The sequence below is a fragment of the Dipodomys spectabilis genome, unplaced genomic scaffold (assembly GCF_019054845.1).
Source record: "Dipodomys spectabilis isolate Male_0828 unplaced genomic scaffold, ASM1905484v1 ptg000054l, whole genome shotgun sequence".
Lineage (NCBI taxonomy): Eukaryota > Metazoa > Chordata > Mammalia > Rodentia > Heteromyidae > Dipodomys > Dipodomys spectabilis.
Window position 1 is genome coordinate 43,338,039 of NW_024870731.1, and position 20,071 is coordinate 43,358,109.

The 20,071-nt window shown below is 66.5% G+C and overlaps 1 protein-coding gene across 1 annotated transcript in view; it reads left to right on the top strand.

Annotated features, from left to right (window-relative positions):
* The first annotated feature begins 3,311 nt into the window (after nucleotides 1–3,311).
* Grip2 (glutamate receptor interacting protein 2) overlaps nucleotides 3,312–20,071 on the top strand; it is a 30,715-nt gene continuing 13,955 nt past the window's right edge. The window contains exons 1-13 of the mRNA XM_042680021.1: nucleotides 3,312–3,342; nucleotides 8,922–8,999; nucleotides 9,121–9,256; nucleotides 9,796–9,941; nucleotides 10,491–10,577; nucleotides 10,961–11,036; nucleotides 11,548–11,693; nucleotides 12,342–12,489; nucleotides 12,594–12,763; nucleotides 13,393–13,515; nucleotides 13,937–14,086; nucleotides 14,267–14,450; nucleotides 14,762–14,907. Of these exons, the coding sequence (XP_042535955.1) occupies nucleotides 3,312–3,342; nucleotides 8,922–8,999; nucleotides 9,121–9,256; nucleotides 9,796–9,941; nucleotides 10,491–10,577; nucleotides 10,961–11,036; nucleotides 11,548–11,693; nucleotides 12,342–12,489; nucleotides 12,594–12,763; nucleotides 13,393–13,515; nucleotides 13,937–14,086; nucleotides 14,267–14,450; nucleotides 14,762–14,907 (1,621 nt within the window). The remainder of the gene's footprint in view (nucleotides 3,343–8,921; nucleotides 9,000–9,120; nucleotides 9,257–9,795; nucleotides 9,942–10,490; nucleotides 10,578–10,960; nucleotides 11,037–11,547; nucleotides 11,694–12,341; nucleotides 12,490–12,593; nucleotides 12,764–13,392; nucleotides 13,516–13,936; nucleotides 14,087–14,266; nucleotides 14,451–14,761; nucleotides 14,908–20,071) is intronic.

Here is a 20,071-nt window from a genome sequence, read left to right on the forward strand (position 1 = left end):
CCCAGCTCTGTGCTGTCCAGGTCTCTGGCATAGCATCTCTGGGCCTCAGGTTCCCTCGGGGTACTGTAGCACTGGCTCCCAGCTGCTGCGGTCCCAGCGCAGCCCAGGACACCGTAGGGCCAGGCACCCCATCTGCAGCAGGACCCGCCCATCCATAGGGCCTTTCCAAGGTCTCCTCCCACGCGCACCCACGCAGGAGGGAAGCAGAGGAGACTCCGGGAACGGCACAGATCGCAGTGACAGGCCCGACGTGCGCTCTCGAGAGAGGCTGCTCCCCTCCTGGGCTCCCGCTTCCCTTTTGGAACCCTTGAACCCCGAGGGCCACGGCAGTGCTGGAACACACGCGGGCCCCAGGCATCTGGGGTACGAACTTGGCTTCACTCTCACAGGCTGGGTGACCTCAGGCAAGTTGCTTCACCTCCCTGGGCCCAAGGATGTATGTCCAGCATTGTTACAAAATGGACCAACAGCCATTTCAAGCTCACACTTCCATAAAAGCAAGTAAAGATGTGCTTTGTGGGGCTCATGGTGAACCAGAGCTTTAGACCCCAGGCTGAAACTCCTGGGCTTCTACAACTCCTGTTTGGTGCCTCTGCCCTGGATGACAGATGACCGACGGCTGTGGTGGAGGCGGGGGAGGATTTATCCTGTGGCTCTAACATCCAGGCCAAGTCGGAGCTTGAGTTCATCCTCGGCTGTCTTCCGGGTACAGACATGAGCTGTAGGTTCAAATAGACAAAGGATGGGGGGCCGTGGCGTGCGGTGTGCAGAATTGTTTAGGAGTCCAGGTGAAAACTCGGCTTGCTTGCTCATTATCCGTCGTTCTTGGTGTTTTGGGGGAAGGGGCTCTGGAGAAGTTGCTTGTCATCCCTGTGTCCTGAGGGGGCGCTACGGTTCTCTGGGGTCCTTCCCATCCCTTGTCATAAAGATACTCTGGATCGGCCCTGTCCTTCCCGGAACCGAAGGACTGCAGAGTGACTGCGGTGAGGAAGGTTTACACGAAGACAGAGGCAAGATGGAGACAGGGCTGCCAGCTCTCCCGCTCATCCGTGGGTCCAAGAATTAAGGAGTGGGTGCTTCTCAGCAATGGCGTCTTTTAGACCCCTGTTCCCATGGGGGCGGAGGACAGGCGGAAGGCCCTGTTTTCCTCCCAGTCTCGTCCAGGTCCCCCAGGGCCTGGTGGTGGAGGCGTCTGGAGAAAGGCTGAGCGGAAGCCTTGCGGTAATCCACGGCATGACCTTTCCAGGGCTTCGCGTCCACAAAGGTAAATTCCAAAGGCCGAGTGAGAGAGAGACACGGAAACGCAGCCGCTCGCACGCACCTGTGCAGAGCAAATGTTTCCCTAGCAGAAAGGGCGGTGTCTGGGAGAGAGCGAGGAAAGGGGCGACGTGGTCCAAAAAGAAACGACTTTGTCACTGGAACCCCTGTGTACATCACCTTTGTAATAACTATTGAACAACCTAAATAAGCAAGGGTGGACGTGAAGCTGAAGACGCGCACACACACACACGCATGCACACACACACACGCACACACACGGTCCTCTGTTGGGGTCACAGGCAGGAGGCTGGAGCAGTTGGGTGCCCCCCCCTTCCTGTCTGATGAGCTGATGAGCCAGGGCTCTGGGCCCCCCCATTTCCTGGCAAAGATCAAAGTCTTCTTTGCCAGTACCGCCCCCACCCCCCCATGGCCACAGGGAGCCCTCCTCCCCGCCACGCTCTCCTGAGAGCCGCTGGCTGCACCCGTGCCTGTGGCTCGGGTCTTTGGCCTCCCTGGTGGTTGGGGAACCATGCCTAGCAGCCAGCCCCAGCCCCCCAGGACACACACGACGTCACCAAGGAAAGAAGGCCGCAGGGAGGGGCCGCCAGGGAGGGGCAGCCGGGGGAGACTCGGACCCGCAGATTCCTCTGAGTGCTGGCCTCGTGTGGGAGGCGGGGTGTGGCAGCTGAGGTCTGTTCTGGAAGGTCCCTAGCCACAGGCGTGCTCTCTGAGGACCCTCGGGACACGAGGACGTGGGCCTGACTTGCTCACAGGCAGCGCGCCCTCGTCCGGCCTCACCGCGTCTGGCTGGGTGCCCCGCACGGGCGCACACTGCGTGCGGACACCCCCATTTTCAGCACCTTGTGGCAACTATCACTCTGCCCTTCTCCCTGGCACCCGCCCAGGCGGTGATTGCCCTGGGGTGGCGGGGTGGGATGTGAGTACCGCCGGCACTCCTCTCATGGACAGATGGCGGGGTGTCCATGAGCACCTGCCTGGCCAGCCCTGAGCCGCCATGGCGGGGGGGGGGGGGGGAGGCCCGGCTGGGGCAGGCAGGGGGCAGCCTGCCATCTGTGCCCGGAGCCTGGGACCAGCTGCGCCCGCCTGTCAAGCCCAGGGGTGGGCGGACTCCCTCCTGGCACGGCGCGCAGGCCTTCCCAAAGTACTGGTGAGAGTCCATGCCGCAAACGGGGGCCATGTTCCCCAGTCCTGACGTGAGGGGACAGGGCCTCACTACCGGGAGGGGGCAGGGGGTGCTGCTGTGAGCACATGCTTTGCACACAGCCTCCGGGTCCCTGGTGCCCTGCCTGGCCGGGACCCTGGATTCCGTGCCACCTCACTGAGATCTGGGATTGTTTAGTGAGAGGGGATTCGAACTCAGGGTCTCACTCAGGACAAGGCAGCCACTCTACTGCTAAACCACACCTCCAGCCCTGTTTTTCCCTGGCCATTCCGGGAGCCATGGTCTCATTTCCCTTGGGTATGTGTATCTGGACCGCATTCCACCTATTTTAGACTTCCTGTCCTTGCTGGCATGAGGAGCTGCCGCCAGTGTGGCCAGCTTCCCTCGGTGGAGACGGAGGCTTGCTGGCTTTTCCGCTTGGGCTGGCCTTGAACTGCCATCCTCCCTTCTCAGCCTCCCAGCTGGGATTCTAGGTGTGAGCCACCGGTGCCAAAGTAACCTTAGACTTAAGCACTATTTCCAGACTGAAACCAAAGGCCTGGGAGGGCGATGGGTTTGAGTCCCAGGGCAGCCAGGAGCAGCCCTGGGTGTAGGGTGTGTGTCTGTAGGCATCCCGGGGAGGACTGCGCAGAGCGGCCACCCTCTGAGAGCCCTGTCCAGCCGCAGCTATGGGGCTGGGGCCTTGGACCTCCCGTGGAGCCAACAGCCAGCGCCAGCTGTGTCTCCTTTAAGTGCAGAGCCCTGGGCAGCACAGGGTGGCGGCGGTGCCGGCCAGTGGGTGGGGGCTCACCTCTGGCTCCTCCCAGGGAGCCAGGCGGGGGCCGTGGAGTAGCTCCAGTTGGTGGGCAGCCGGCAGGACAGCGGCCACATGCTGTGCGGGCTCAGCCCTGGAGAAGCAGGTACGGCCGGGCTGGGGGCTGTGTCCACTGGACGGGGGGGGGGGGGGGGGGGGGGCATTGAGGATCAGGATGGCCACGGCATCGCTGTGGGTCTGGGGAGCAGCAGCGGGAAGGGGCCAGGGCACCCGGGCCAGGCGGACGCTCTGTGCCTCCACCTCTGGAAGGTTGTAGCCTGGGCCACAGGAGGCCTTGGGGCTTGCAGGGCTGCACCGTGCCGGGCTCAGCCCACTCCTCCCTCCGGCCTGGACAGGCCAGTCCCGGCCCCACACCGGGCAGGAGGCCGGCCTGGAGATCCAGGAATTCAGCGGAGGGGTGGGGAGCCGCCGCTGCGCTCCTCGGCAGCTGAGGCCGGGCCAGGGCAGAGGCGGTTATTATGGGGTGATTCCCCGCCCCATGCATCCGTCCATCTGGCTGCTCATCCGTCTGTCCATCTCCCCAACCTCAGCCTTCTGGAGCAGCCTGCCCGTCTTTGGGAGAGGCTGTTTTCTAAGTTCTCTCTGTGTATTTTGTCACTTTCTCCTTACAATGGCACTGTGTGTGTATGGGGTGGGGGGGGGAACCAGAATCCTAATTCGACCGTTGGGGAAACTGAGGCACTGTGCTGGGTGAGCGGCATGCATGGTGACACAGCACAGACAGGGACTGCCGCCGTTCCCTCTCCTGTCCAAGTCCACCGTCCAGCCCGAGTCCAGCGGGGGTCACGGTGGCCGCGTCTGTGGAGCCAGGCCTCCACCGGGGCTCATGGAGGGAGCGCTCCACACTCCCAGCCCGGCACCCAGGGCCTTTCCCCACCTCCTGGCTGGGTGCCCCTGCAGCCCCCGGAGTCTCCTCCCTAACACCTGCCTCCGCGGACATCAGTTCCCGAGACTGCTTTTTATTTCAGTCCACACTTAGAGCTTGGGTGCGGCAGGACCCGGGTGCTCACCCAGCATGAGGAATCGGGGTCTCTGCTGTTGCAGCACGAGGAACCGGGGTCTCCGCTGCTGCTCGCGTCTCCGCCGGCCTTCATTTCCAGGCGGCTCCTCAAGCGCAGGGTCGTCAAGGCCGCCAGCCCTGAGGGAAGGGCTCGGTGCTCACACTCGGTTACTCTCGGGGGCTGGCTGCCATTGGCTCGGTGTGAGACACACACCCCTTGCTCACCCATCATTGGCCGGGCCTGTGTCCTCCCCTAGAGCTGGGGAGGACGGCGGCCCTGTCAGGTGCCCACTGCCCACCTCCACGCCCCACCAGGAAGGCAGGCCGGGAGAAGTGGGCCACTCGTGTTCCTCCGTGAGGCCTGGGCCTGGGGGACGGGCGGCCCCGCGCTGTCGTTCAGCCCGGGCTGGATGTGGCCAGGCGCCTCCTGGGAGCTCGCTCACCTCTGCTGCGCCAGGGGCATTGTGGGACAGCACGGTGGGCCAACCTCCTGGTTGGCTGGGGCTGGGACCTGCACGGTGGGCAGGAAGTCCCACCCCAGCCTCGGCTCTCCTGCCCCTGGCGGGCCGGGCCTCCTCCCACTCCCCGTCACAAGGATGGCTTGGCCCCCCCTCAGGCCGCTGAGCCATCACGTGCTGGCAGCGAGGACCTAGGGAGCTCAGACAGGGCATGTCCGCCCAACACCGCCCCTCCTCCACCCACAGCACCTCGCCGTGGACTGGGCCGCCCCGGGATCCTTCAGAGGCCACGCGCTCAGGGCTTAACAGCCGGGAGCCCAGGACCAGGGAGGTGTGGGTTCAAATCCAGGCTGTGCTTCTTCCTATTCCTTGGATTTGGGGCACCCCGTTCCAGCGCCCGGATCCCCGTCCTGCTCATGTGTAATGGGAATTGAGTCCAAGAAAGATTTGCTGGGCACTTGCTGTGTGCCACCAATGTTCTGGGTGCTCACGTCGGTGGGAGCAGACAGACCTCTCCGCCCCTCTGACGTCCTAGAAGCACAGGCGGATAGAACATAAGATCAGGGAGAGTGCAGAGGTGTGTGTGGGGTGCTGATGGATGGTGAGTCCATTCACACAGTCACCCCCCGTGCGAAGGCCCTGGGGCAGGCACATAGAAGGGTCCAGAGTGGAAGTGGAAGCAGGCATCTGCAGTGGCACAGGAGAGGGCGGAGCGCGGCGAGGTGGGATCATGAGGCGTGACGCTGTTCTGTCCCATGGGGGCTTCTGCCGTCCTCCCCCTGCTGCGGGCGGCCCCCTTGGAAAACGGGAGAGGACCCAGCACGCAGCCTGTCCGGCCTGTGCCCCTCCTGTGAGGTGCGGGCCGCCCTGGCCCTGCCGAGGGGAGGGCTGTTGGCGGGGTGGGGGCTCCGGGCTGCCAGGCAGGCCCCATGCTGTGGCTGGGAGGGAGGGGACGCTCTAGGGGGTGGAGGAGAGGGGGAGCAGGAGCAGGCCTCCATTTTCCTCAGCCCCCAGAGCCCTGTGTGCTGCTTGGACTGAGGCGGAAGCTGTGTGTCCCTAGGGAGTTCCCTTAACCTCTCTGTGCCTCAGTTTCTGCATGTCTCATGGGGATGCCGATGGCAGGCACCATCATAAGGGTTATCGTAAGGATTAAGTGGTCTAGTATTAGGTTCTTAGAACAACCTCTGCCCCTTACCATGGGCTATTACTTAGCCTCTCTGTGTCAGCTTCTTCTTCTGTACCTCTCAGAATGCCAGGTTGTCCTGGCTGCCTTTGCTGACGACCAGTGACAGCTGCCACCCCAGGGGAGGTCGCCCGGGCTCCCCTGGGAATCTCAATGCCCACCCGTGCCCGGGAAGGGTGGAGGGGGGCTGAGGGCGGGTCAGCACCCGGTCCTGGGGCGGCCCTCCCCGCAGGCCAGGGGTCCCATCCAGCCTGTCCACGTTGGGCTGCGGACCCCTGTGAGCTCTGCGGGCTCTCTCATGCGCTGAGGGCCCCCCTTCAGTCCCACCCAACGCCCCGCCGCTTTTCCTGGGCACCCGGCTCAGGCGGGGCCTTGGCAAAGCAGCCTGGCAGGGGACTGACTTCCTTCCTCTTTGTCAAAGCTCAGTGGCTTCCCAGGGCTGCTGCAGGAGCGGGGAGGAGGGGGCAAGTTAGTGAGAATTTCAAGAGAATTCAGATGGGGAGCGACCCCTCCCTGGTCCAGCCATCCACAGCGGGCAGGGCCCGGCCTGCAGGCCGCGGTGGTGTGGGTGCTGTCCCCTCCAACCCCGCGTCCTGACGCTGTCTGGAATGGCTGCAGAAGCAAATTCCTCTCTGAAGCGAGTTCTTTCGGCACGGGGTGAATGAAGGCAGAGTGTATCATTGCCCATTACCGGAAGGAGGAGACCAAAAAAAAAAAAAAAAAAGAACTGGATAAAAATATCCCTGTTTTTTGTGCACGTTTCCAGCTGAAAATTGGGGGGAAAGATGTTTTTGAAAAGCCTTCATCTCTAAGCATGTAATTACTAGGTCCCAGAACAAAAACCGAGAGTGGGAGGGGGCTCATATTTGCTGAGGGGAGGCCCTGGGGTCTGCACCCCACAGGGATTACATGCAAGCCAAGTGACCCCCCCAAGCTCCAGCCACCTGTCCTCAGCGAGAGGAGAGACCCCTCCATCTTACAGAGAGAGGAACAGAGACGGGGTCACACAGGCAGACGGGCAACTAGGTGAGGATTGAATGAGGAAAGATGGAGGCCACCGTCCGATGCCCAGGGAAGGGGTGTCGTCCTTCAACAGCCATCTGTCCAGCCTCAGTGGCCAGCCTTGGGGGGTCCCATCGCCTCGGTCTGGGTTTACAGTTCCTTTGTGTTCATTATCGGGAGCAGAACTCGGCCTACACACGCCTGCCCAGTCACACTGCACTCCGTTCTTTGGGAATCTGCTCTCTGCATTTGGCCAGTGGGGTCCTCAGTTCCTTGACCTTTCCTGGGAAGTTAGCCCCCAAGCCCGCCCCCCCCCGTTACCCGCACCCCTTCCGGGGCCCATCCGGGGTCGGTCTGGGGTGGGAGGGATTTGCCTGTGGCAGGAGCTAATTTACATGGTGTAAGACATCTAATTTCCGAGTGGCCCTCGGAAACACGGTCACGCAGCCTTTCTCATTTTATTGGCTCAGAATCATCTTGTTGAATCTGGAGGAAGGGCGTATTAAGGAACTGTGACAGGAGCATTATACTTAATAGGGTGTTGCCTGAATTGGCAGCTGATCAGAACCAGGATCTGGAAAAAGGAGTGTGCAGCGCTGCGGGTACCCTACCCCAGGGGGCCTGGAAAGGATTCTGAGCTCAACTGCTATTTGTTTGGCTATTTAGCAGCTTAGGACAGGCAAAGGGAGCCAGTGACTGGCTGTGGCAGAGCGACTGGGGAGCTGGGGGGCGGCAGGCAGTGGTCAAAGGGAAGACGCAGGAAATTCTCATAGCCCCTGGCTGAGCCACGCCCATTCTCAGGCCAAGCCACGCCCATTTCCCCAGGCCAAACTCTGCCCTTCCTTGCCCAAAAGGAGCCCTTCCCCAGGCAGGCCCTGCCCCTGGCTCACAGTCCAGAGAGTGCTCCCCAGGGAACACTTGGCAATGTCTGGGGCCACTGGGGTTTAGAAGCCGGGGGCACTGCCTAAGTTCCCACCATGAAGAGAACCGCCACCCCCTCAGAGCAAGGAATCGGCTAGCAAAAAAACCAACAAAAACCCTCGGTAGCTGGCGTTGGTGGCTCACACCTGAGATCCTAGCTACTCAGGAGGCTGAGATCTGAGGATCAAGGTTCAAAGTCAGCCCAGGGCAAGAAAGTCTGAGACTCTTATCTCCAATTAATCAGGAAAAATAAAAAAGCCAAAGCCAGAAGTGCAAACGCTCAGGGACAGCACCCAGACGCTGCGTTCCAGTTTCAGGTCCAGCAAAAAAGTAAAAATAAAACATAATAATAACTGCGCTTGCAGTGGAGAAGCCTGCTGTGGACAGAGTCCCGTCCTGACGGTGGCTGAGCCCCAGCGGTGACCCTCAGCCCTAACCGATCCCACCCCTCATGGACAGGCCTGGCCGAGGCCGGCTGCAGGGCCTCTGCCACCTGCCAGCTGGGGCAGTCCTAGCAGCCAGTGGGCCTCAGGCTTGGGATGGACGGGGCAATGGGCCTGGTTCTAAGCCAGACGGCAGACCTCCACAGCTGGCCCAGCCCACGTGTGGTCCATCTCTGAGCCACAGCCTTGTATCTGTGTAGTGGAATGATACCACCCCTGATTAATAATGATCACACTCACGGCAATGGAGCTGCCCAACCACCAACCGCCGGGCACCGGTGGGCTCACGCCTGTAATCCTAGCTACGGGGGAGGCTGAGGCCTGAGGATCAAGGTTTGAAGGCAGCCTGGGCCAAAAAATCCATGGGACTGCATCTCAATTAACCAGCCAAAAGCTGGGTAGGAGGCATAACTCCGAGCCCCAGCCGAGTGAGTGCAAACCCCAGGATCAGCCCAAAACAAAAAGAAAAGAGACCACCGTGTCACACAGCTCTGGCACACGGCGGGCGCCGAATCCGAGTGACTCAGCCCCGACAGGAAGAGAGGAGGCCCGGGCAGAGGACGGGGGTGGGACCAGCACCCCGCAGAAGCGCCCAGACGGAGGGGCGTCGGGAGGAAAGGCAGGTGGCTCAGGCCGCGTCCCTCTTTATCCCCACAGATGATGGGCCTTACTCCAAAGGAAGCAAGGACGCGGGAGGGGACGCGGCCCTGGCCAGCCGGCGGCAGAGCATTCCAGGTACCCAGGCCCCCTCCCTCCCTCTGGCTGTGCGGTCAGGCAGCCGGAGTCCCGAGACCCGTGCGGTCTCGGGTGAGCACGGGGCAGGCAGGGCTGACCGCTGGCCCTCCATCTGCCGCAGAGGAGTTCCGGGGGGTCACCGTGGTGGAGCTGCTCAAGAAGGAAGGCAGCACGCTGGGCCTCACCATCTCGGGGGGCACGGACAAGGACGGCAAGCCCAGAGTCTCCAGCCTGAGGCCCGGGGGGCTGGCAGCCAGGTGAGAGCGCGGGGAAGATGGGCGGTGAGGTGGGTGTTTTCAGGATGCCCTTTCCAGGGCCCGGCCCCTCCTGCCCCCTTAGGCCAAGCATCTCCCCGCCCACCCTCTCCCGGCTGTCCTTTCCTCAAGATGGCTTGATCCTCTGTGCTGCTCCCTACAGCCCCACCCCCCCAGACGCCCGTGCACCCAGAGACCCCCGCCTCGGGGAAGCCCACGGACGCCCGTCCCAATCGGCGTGGTGCTGTGTGCACACAGCCTCGTGGGTAGCTCTGGGGCCGCCTTCCGCGGTCCCTGCCTTTCGTTTCTGCGCTCCCCTTTGCCCCCGAGGCCAGGAGCCTGGCTCTGCCCAGCGCGGCCTCTCTGAGCAGCTGAGCCCGGCAGAGGATTTCAGGATCGGGCAGGAATGGCCGGAGGGAAGACCACAGGCCAGGACGGCCGGGCCATTCTCCAGACTAGCCCCGGGTGCCCAGAGCTGTCACTAGAAAGTGAGGTCCCCCCCCCCCACCCCGGGCACACATGTGCTCCGCCGCTCACTCCAGGAGCGACCTGCTGAACGTGGGCGACTACATCCGCTCGGTGAACGGGATCCACGTGACCAGGCTGAGCCACGATGACATCATCACCCTGCTCAAGAACGTGGGCGAGCGCGTGGTGCTGGAGGTGGAGTATGAGCTGCCCCCGCCCGGTGGGTGCCCGCGGACGGGAACTGCCTCCATGCCCGGCCTGGGGGGACACAGCGGCCTCCCCACTGGGGTCTGGGTGACGGGACCACGCCAGCTAGGGTGGGCCGTGCCCAGCGTCCCTACCCTGCCGAGGGCACCCGGCGGGGACCCCCATCCCGGACCTCCTGTCGTCTGTGTAGTTAGAAGCCCCTCCCCTGGCCTGGGGCCCCCACACCCTACTATGAGGACGTAGGCTGGGTTACCCCGAGTTCAAAGTTAGCCTAATGTCAAGCTCTGAGTGACTCTGGAACTGACCTTGGGCCCAAGTCCCCCCATCCCCAACACCCTCAAGCCACAAGCCCGGCCTCGGCCATCTTCTGTCTGAGTGAGGACCAGGTGGGCCCTGGGGAAGAGCGGCGCTCTGAGCCTCACCACCCGGCCGTGAAGTGGAGAGAGGGTCTCCTCCTCGGAGTCCCGGGCCCGTCCCTCCGCCCTCCTGGAATGAGCTTTGGGTTCCTCTGCGGGCTTGGACAGGCGGCAGGGGCTCAAGGGAGGCCTCCGTCTCTCCACAGCGCCCGAGAACAACCCGAGGATCGTCTCCAAGACAGCGGACGTCGCCCTCCACAAGGAGGGCAGCAGCTTCGGCTTCGTCCTCAGAGGTCAGGGGGGACGCCCGTGGAGCCCAAGGGTGGGAGGGGGGAGGCTGGGGGGGGAGAGGCCGGGAGGGAGGCCGGGGGAGGGAGGCCGGGGGGAGGAAGGCCGGGGGGAGGGAGGCCGGGGGGGAGCCGGGGGGGAGGGAGGCCGGGGCTCGTTTCCTGGGTGCCTGGTTCCCACGCGAACGAGCACAGTGTAGATCTGATCACTTCTGACCTTGAAGGCCCGTGCCAGGCCATGCCCGAGGCGCTGCATGGAGTGAGATGAGAAGGAGCCCGGGGGGGGGGGGGGGCGGTGCGTGGTGTTACTGGGGGCTGCTCGGGCTGGCGGGGGCGGGGGCGGCAGGTAGGCGCGCCCCACCGTCCCCCCTCTGTTGACTTCCGGCCAGGAGGTGCTCACGAAGATGTGCACAAATCCCGGCCGCTCGTCCTGACCTACGTGCGGCCAGGCGGCCCCGCAGACAGGTGAGCTGACCCCCCCCACCCCCGTGGCTGAGCAGCCCCAGGCCGGGAGGGACCCCCCCCCCCCCAGGGCAGCCAGGGGCAGAGCCTGGTGAGGCCTGGCCTGGAGGACAGGATGTGGGGAAGGAATGTGTCAGAGTCCCGCCCCTGACCCCTGACCCCCTGACGGGACAGTCCTCCTGGCCCAGGCTTGTCCCAGACCTAAATCTGTCCCTGGGATAGGCCTGAGTGAGCTATTCCTAGAAGCTTCTAAAATAGCGCTGGCACCTGTCGCTGGCGTTCCGGGGTGGGCTGGCACACGCGGGGGAGAGGCCAGTGTGTTCCCAGGCCGGTCTCCCGGGCCCGGGAAGCAGGGAGGGGCCGGAGTGCCCTCCCCCCTCCCCTCCCCCCCTGTGCTGTGTGTGGCCCCGCCCGGCCGCCACCCTCTCTGGACCCTGTCCCCCGCCCGCTCTGTGCTTGGCCCTGAAGGAGCTCTGTCCTCCTCCGTCCTCTGAGCCCGGCCCCCGCCCCACAGGGAAGGCTCCTTGAAGGTGGGTGACAGGCTGCTCGGTGTGGACGGGACCCCCCTGCACGGGGCTAGCCATGCCGCCGCCCTGGCCGCGCTCCGCCAGTGCGGCCACGAGGCCCTCTTCCAGGTGGAGTACGACGTGGTCACCCCGGGTACGTCAGCGTCCGGAGGGAGGGCCGAGAGGGATGAGTAGGGGCTGTGCGGCCTTGGCCCAGTCGCTCGGCCTTTCTGAGCCTCTCTAAGCCACAGACACTACGTGCTGGGCATTGTTTAAGGCCCTGGGGACCAGAGCAGGCCCCTAGTCTCCTGGAGTGGACACCTGCAGGGGAGAAGATCAGTTAGCAGAATATATGTCCCAGGGCCGCGGGAGGGGACAGCGGGAGGTAGATGAATGGGGAGCGCCAAGGCCCCGAGGTAGGAGACGGGCTGGCACGTCGGTGTGCCAGCGAGGAGGCCGGCAGCAGATGGAGCGGGGGGGGGGGGGGGGAGGGTAATTACAGCTGAGGACAGGGCTGGCCGGGCTGCCGCCGCAAGGGCAGAGAGGCGGGGTGCCAGGAGCACCGGAAGGCTGGGCCTGAGCGGGAGCACTCCGCGTGCAGGGTGCTGTCAGAGGGGTGGAGGGAGATGCCGGCACGGGGGTTCCAACCCCCCACGCCCGGCCCCCTGGGCGTCTCCCGGCTGCCCTGAGGCGTCCGAGCCCCTGGGCATGGCCGTGCCCCAGCCTGGGCAGCGAGCGCGCGCGTGGCCGGGGAGGGGAACCCAGGATGGCTGCCCTCCAACCCTCCTGTCCGCGGTGCCAGACACGGTGGCCCAGGCTTCGGGGCCCTTGGTGGTGGAGATCGCCAAGACACCGGGGTCCACGCTGGGGCTCTCCCTCACCACCGGCTCCCACCGGAACAAGCCGGTCATCACCGTGGACCGCATCAAGCCGGCCAGCGTGGTGGACAGGTAAGGGGGCTCTGCGGCGCGCAGGGGCGCCCCGGGAAACGGCGGCGGCGGCGGCTCGGGCTCCTCAGCCGGCCCCACCCCTGCTCGGTCCCCTGCCCGGCCAGGAGCGGCGCCCTGCACGCCGGAGACCTCATCCTGTCCATCGACGGCGCCAGCACGGAGCACTGCTCGCTGCCCGAGGCCACCAAGCTCCTGGCGGGCGTGTCTGAGAAAGTGAGGCTGGAGATCTTGCCCGCGCCCCACGGCCGGTGGCCCCCGAGGCCCCTGGAGGCAGGTGCGGCCCTCAGCCGGGTCAGGGCCCCAAGCCAAGGCCAGCGGGGGAGGGGACGAGGCTGAGCAGCCCGAGGGACTGTCTGTGGCTACCGCTAGCACACTGCATGGAGAAGTGGAGGCAGCAGAGGTCGGGAGGCCGGGAGGAATGGAGTCCGTGTGGCCAGAAGCTGGGGCTCCTTAGATGCAAGACGCCAAGGCTGAGCCCTGCGTCAGCACATCGTCCGCACCCATTCAACTGGCGTTAAGTCTCGCGTGACCCCGGGAGGCCACTCCTCTCTGGGTCCTATTTATGAATGAAGCACAGAGAGATCAAGTGACTAGTGCAGGTCACACAGCAGGTCAGCAATGGAGCAGGCTCTCTGCCCCAGTTGGCTCCAGAGCTGCCCATGTCCCACAGGACGAGGAGGAGAGAGCAGGGAAGCTGAGTCCTCCTGCTGCTGCCCTGGGCCAGACAGAGAGGAGCAGAACAGGCAGGACAGGCCTGGAGGAGGGGTGTGCAGGTCCAGGCAGGGGGAGAGAGGGGGTCCCCGGAGGGCCCGGAGAGCAGCCACCGGGGTGCAGCAGGGGTGCGGGCATGGAGGACGCAGCCCGGCCGGGCCTCCACCCCCTCCCGTTCCCCTGTGCACACAGTGCGGGTGCAGAGGAGCGAGCGGGGCTGGGACCCCGGCCGGCCCTCCTGCCCCAGCCCGAGGCCCGGACCCTGCCGCACACCGCCGCCCTGGGCCGCGCCCCTGGGCCAGGACCACAGCCGGTGTAAGTCCCCTGCTCCCAACGGCCTGCACCCTTCCTGGGGGAGGGGGAGGGGGGAGCTGTGCCTCGGAGGACACCAGGGCTGAAAATACCGCCCTGATACTGCACGGGGCCGGGGACAGAGGGTCCCGTGGGAGGGCACGGGGCCGGGGACAGAGGGTCCCGTGGGAGGGCACGGGGCCGGGGGACAGAGGGTCCTGTGGGAGGGCACGGGGCCGGGGACAGAGGGTCCCGTGGGAGGGCACGGGGCCGGGGGACAGAGGGTCCCGTCGCAGGGCACGGGGCCAGGGGACAGAGGGTCCCGTGGGAGGGCACGGGGCCGGGGACAGAGGGTCCTGTCGCAGGGCATGGGCGCCCGCTCTCTCCGGGCCAGGCAGGCTGGAGCTCTGTGGGGTTCACCGGCTGTGCCCCTTCCTCTCCCCAGCCTTGTCTTCCACCCCCTTTTCCTCACCCACCATGAACCACACCTTTCCCTGCGCCAACGCCAGCACCCTGGCCCGCGGGGCCCAGCCCGCCAGCCCCCGGCCGGCGGCCGCGCGGAGGAGGCCGCGGAGGAGGGAGCACCGCAGCTCACGTAAGCCGGCCGCGCTCCCCTGCGCGGGCTTCCTCGTCTTCCCCTCCCCGCCCGGAACCCAAACCCCATTGTAGAGGTGGGGAAACCGAGGCAGGGAGCGCGGGGACCCGTCCATCCCCAGGCCGCGTGGAGTCAGGACGCTCCAGACCGGGGCGGGCAGCTCTGTCTGTCCGTCCGCAGTGTCGCTGGCCTCCACGGTGGGGCCGGGCGGGCAGATCGTGCATGCCGAGACCACGGAGGTGGTGCTGTGCGGAGACCCCCTCAGCGGCTTCGGCCTGCAGCTGCAAGGCGGCGTCTTCACCACCGAGACCCTGTCCTCGCCACCCCTGGTCCGCTTCATCGAGCCCGACAGCCCGGCCGAGAGGTGAGCCGGCCCCACCCGCCCCGGCCAGCGAACCGCTCACATCCCCAGCCCGCGCCCTCCCACCGCGTCCACCCCACTGGGACCGCGTCCACCCCGCCGCCAGCCCCTCGGGGCAGCTAAGGCCCTCAGGCTTCAACCCCTTGAAGTCTGTACACCTTGTGAAGTCACCGCTCTCCCCCAGTGGACAGACAGAGAGACTGAGGCAGAGTCACACCCTCGGATAGGGCGGAGCTGGGCCTGCGCTGAGCCCCGCCCTGCTCTGCGGGTGCCCCTGGCCTCCTGACGGTGCTGCCCCGGCCTCTCTGGGGCAGGTGTGGGCTGCTGCAGGTCGGGGATCGCGTCCTGTCCATCAATGGCGTTGCCACCGAGGACAGGACCATGGAGGAAGCCAACCAGCTGCTCCGGGACGCCGCGCTGGCCCGAAAGGTGCTACTGGAGGTGGAGTTCGACGTGGCGGGTGAGTGGAAAGAGCCCTTCCCTGCTGCCGCGGCCTCCTCTGCGCGCACCGATCGCTTCCTCCCACTCCCTCAGTTTCCCCATCTGTGAAATAGCAGCTAGAATTCCCTACAGCCCTCAGGCCAGGCCTGGCAAACCTGCGCCCAGTTGATTTGGCTGTAACCCTCCACCCCCCAACACACTCACACTCGCCACGCTGGGCAGCGCATCTTGGGTCTGGGGTCCCCCCCACACCACGCTGGGCAGCGCATCTTGGGTCTGGGGTCCCCCCCACACCACGCTGGGCAGCGCATCTTGGGTCTGGGGTCCCCCCCACACCACGCTGGGCAGCGCATCTTGGGTCTGGGGTCCCCCACACCACGCTGGGCAGCGCATCTTGGGTCTGGGGTCCCACACCACGCTGGGCAGCGCATCTTGGGTCTGGGGTCCCCCACACCACGCTGGGCAGCGCATCTTGGGTCTGGGGTCCCACACCACGCTGGGCAGCGCATCTTGGGTCTGGGGTCCCCCCCACACCACGCTGGGCAGCGCATCTTGGGTCTGGGGTCCCCCCCACACCACGCTGGGCAGCGCATCTTGGGTCTGGGGTCCCCCACACCACGCTGGGCAGCGCATCTTGGGTCTGGGGTCCCCCCCACACCACGCTGGGCAGCGCATCTTGGGTCTGGGGTCCCCCCCACACCACGCTGGGCAGTGCATCTTGGGTCTGGGGTCCCCCACACCACGCTGGGCAGCGCATCTTGGGTCTGGGGTCCCCCACACCACGCTGGGCAGCGCATCTTGGGTCTGGGGTCCCCCACACCACGCTGGGCAGCGCATCTTGGGTCTGGGCTCCCCCCCCCACACCACGCTGGGCAGCGCATCTTGGGTCTGGGCTCCCCCACACCACGCTGGGCAGCGCATCTTGGGTCTGGGGTCCCCCCCACACCACGCTGGGCAGCGCATCTTGGGTCTGGGGTCCCCCACACCACGTTGGGCAGCGCATCTTGGGTCTGGGGTCCCCCCCACACCACGCTGGGCAGCGCATCTTGGGTCTGGGGTCCCCCCCACACCACGCTGGGCAGCGCATCTTGGGTCTGGGCTCCCCCACACCACGCTGGGCAGCGCATCTTGGGTCTGGGGTCCCCCACACCACGCTGGGCAGTGCATCTTGGGTCTGGGGTCCACACCACGCTGGGCAGCGCATCTTGGGTCTGGGGTCCCCCACACCACGCTGGGCAGCGCATCTTGGGTCTGGGGTCCACACCACGCTGGGCAGCGCATCTTGGGTCTGGGGTCCCCCACACCACGCTGGGCAGCGCATCTTGGGTCTGGGGTCCCCCCCACACCACGCTGGGCAGCGCATCTTGGGTCTGGGCTTCCCCCCACACCACGCTGGGCAGCGCATCTTGGGTCTGGCGTCCCCCCCCACGCTGGGCAGCGCATCTTGGGTCTGGGGTCCACACCACGCTGGGCAGCGCATCTTGGGTCTGGGCTCCCCCCCACACCACGCTGGGCAGCGCATCTTGGGTCTGGGGTCCCCCCCACACCACGCTGGGCAGCGCATCTTGGGTCTGGGGTCCCCCCCACGCTGGGCAGCGCATCTTGGGTCTGGGCTTCCCCCCACACCACGCTGGGCAGCGCATCTTGGGTCTGGGCTCCCCCACACCACGCTGGGCAGCGCATCTTGGGTCTGGGCTCCCCCCCCACACCACGCTGGGCAGCGCATCTTGGGTCTGGGGTCCCCCACACCACGCTGGGCAGCGCATCTTGGGTCTGGGGTCCCCCCCACACCACGCTGGGCAGCGCATCTTGGGTCTGGGGTCCCCCCCACACCACGCTGGGCAGCGCATCTTGGGTCTGGGGTCCCCCACACCACGCTGGGCAGCGCATCTTGGGTCTGGGGTCCCCCCCACGCTGGGCAGCGCATCTTGGGTCTGGGGTCCCCCCCACGCTGGGCAGCGCATCTTGGGTCTGGGGTCCCCCCCCACGCTGGGCAGCGCATCTTGGGTCTGGGGTCCCCCCCCCACGCTGGGCAGCGCATCTTGGGTCTGGGGTCCCCCCCCATGCTGGGCAGCGCATCTTGGGTCTGGGGTCCCCCCCCCACGCTGGGCAGTGCATCTTGGGTCTGGGGTCCCCCCCCACGCTGGGCAGCGCATCTTGGGTCTGGGGTCCCCCCCCCACGCTGGGCAGCGCATCTTGGGTCTGGGGTCCCCCACACCACGCTGGGCAGCGCATCTTGGGTCTGGGCTCCCCCACACCACGCTGGGCAGCGCATCTTGGGTTTGGGGTCCCCCCCACACCACGCTGGGCAGCGCATCTTGGGTCTGGGGTCCCCCCCACACCACGCTGGGCAGTGCATCTTGGGTCTGGGGTCCCCCACACCACGCTGGGCAGCGCATCTTGGGTCTGGGGTCCCCCACACCACGCTGGGCAGCGCATCTTGGGTCTGGGGTCGCCCACACCACGCTGGGCAGCGCATCTTGGGTCTGGGGTCCCCCACACCACGCTGGGCAGCGCATCTTGGGTCTGGGCTCCCCCCCCCACACCACGCTGGGCAGCGCATCTTGGGTCTGGGCTCCCCCACACCACGCTGGGCAGCGCATCTTGGGTCTGGGGTCCCCCCCACACCACGCTGGGCAGCGCATCTTGGGTCTGGGGTCCCCCACACCACGTTGGGCAGCGCATCTTGGGTCTGGGGTCCCCCCCACACCACGCTGGGCAGCGCATCTTGGGTCTGGGGTCCCCCCCACACCACGCTGGGCAGCGCATCTTGGGTCTGGGCTCCGCCACACCACGCTGGGCAGCGCATCTTGGGTCTGGGGTCCCCCACACCACGCTGGGCAGTGCATCTTGGGTCTGGGGTCCACACCACGCTGGGCAGCGCATCTTGGGTCTGGGGTCCCCCACACCACGCTGGGCAGCGCATCTTGGGTCTGGGGTCCACACCACGCTGGGCAGCGCATCTTGGGTCTGGGGTCCCCCACACCACGCTGGGCAGCGCATCTTGGGTCTGGGGTCCCCCCCACACCACGCTGGGCAGCGCATCTTGGGTCTGGGCTTCCCCCCACACCACGCTGGGCAGCGCATCTTGGGTCTGGGGTCCCCCCCCACGCTGGGCAGCGCATCTTGGGTCTAGGGTCCACACCACGCTGGGCAGCGCATCTTGGGTCTGGGCTCCCCCCCACACCACGCTGGGCAGCGCATCTTGGGTCTGGGGTCCCCCCCACACCACGCTGGGCAGCGCATCTTGGGTCTGGGGTCCCCCCCCACGCTGGGCAGCGCATCTTGGGTCTGGGCTTCCCCCCACACCACGCTGGGCAGCGCATCTTGGGTCTGGGCTCCCCCACACCACGCTGGGCAGCGCATCTTGGGTCTGGGCTCCCCCCCCACACCACGCTGGGCAGCGCATCTTGGGTCTGGGGTCCCCCACACCACGCTGGGCAGCGCATCTTGGGTCTGGGGTCCCCCCCACACCATGCTGGGCAGCGCATCTTGGGTCTGGGGTCCCCCCCACACCACGCTGGGCAGCGCATCTTGGGTCTGGGGTCCCCCACACCACGCTGGGCAGCGCATCTTGGGTCTGGGGTCCCCCCCACACCATGCTGGGCAGCGCATCTTGGGTCTGGGGTCCCCCCCACACCACGCTGGGCAGCGCATCTTGGGTCTGGGGTCCCCCACACCACGTTGGGCAGCGCATCTTGGGTCTGGGGTCCCCCCCACACCACGCTGGGCAGCGCATCTTGGGTCTGGGGTCCCCCCCACACCACGCTGGGCAGCGCATCTTGGGTCTGGGCTCCCCCACACCACGCTGGGCAGCGCATCTTGGGTCTGGGGTCCCCCACACCACGCTGGGCAGTGCATCTTGGGTCTGGGGTCCACACCACGCTGGGCAGCGCATCTTGGGTCTGGGGTCCCCCACACCACGCTGGGCAGCGCATCTTGGGTCTGGGGTCCACACCACGCTGGGCAGCGCATCTTGGGTCTGGGGTCCCCCACACCACGCTGGGCAGCGCATCTTGGGTCTGGGGTCCCCCCCACACCACGCTGGGCAGCGCATCTTGGGTCTGGGCTTCCCCCCACACCACGCTGGGCAGCGCATCTTGGGTCTGGCGTCCCCCCCCACGCTGGGCAGCGCATCTTGGGTCTGGGGTCCACACCACGCTGGGCAGCGCATCTTGGGTCTGGGCTCCCCCCCACACCACGCTGGGCAGCGCATCTTGGGTCTGGGGTCCCCCCCACACCACGCTGGGCAGCGCATCTTGGGTCTGGGGTCCCCCCCACGCTGGGCAGCGCATCTTGGGTCTGGGCTTCCCCCCACACCACGCTGGGCAGCGCATCTTGGGTCTGGGCTCCCCCACACCACGCTGGGCAGCGCATCTTGGGTCTGGGCTCCCCCCCCACACCACGCTGGGCAGCGCATCTTGGGTCTGGGGTCCCCCACACCACGCTGGGCAGCGCATCTTGGGTCTGGGGTCCCCCCCACACCATGCTGGGCAGCGCATCTTGGGTCTGGGGTCCCCCCCACACCACGCTGGGCAGCGCATCTTGGGTCTGGGGTCCCCCACACCACGCTGGGCAGCGCATCTTGGGTCTGGGGTCCCCCCCCACGCTGGGCAGCGCATCTTGGGTCTGGGGTCCCCCCCACGCTGGGCAGCGCATCTTGGGTCTGGGGTCCCCCCCCACGCTGGGCAGCGCATCTTGGGTCTGGGGTCCCCCCCCCACGCTGGGCAGCGCATCTTGGGTCTGGGGTCCCCCCCCATGCTGGGCAGCGCATCTTGGGTCTGGGGTCCCCCCCCCACGCTGGGCAGTGCATCTTGGGTCTGGGGTCCCCCCCCCACGCTGGGCAGCGCATCTTGGGTCTGGGGTCCCCCCCCCACGCTGGGCAGCGCATCTTGGGTCTGGGGTCCCCCACACCACGCTGGGCAGCGCATCTTGGGTCTGGGCTCCCCCACACCACGCTGGGCAGCGCATCTTGGGTTTGGGGTCCCCCCCACACCACGCTGGGCAGCGCATCTTGGGTCTGGGGTCCCCCCCACACCACGCTGGGCAGTGCATCTTGGGTCTGGGGTCCCCCACACCACGCTGGGCAGCGCATCTTGGGTCTGGGGTCCCCCACACCACGCTGGGCAGCGCATCTTGGGTCTGGGGTCCCCCACACCACGCTGGGCAGCGCATCTTGGGTC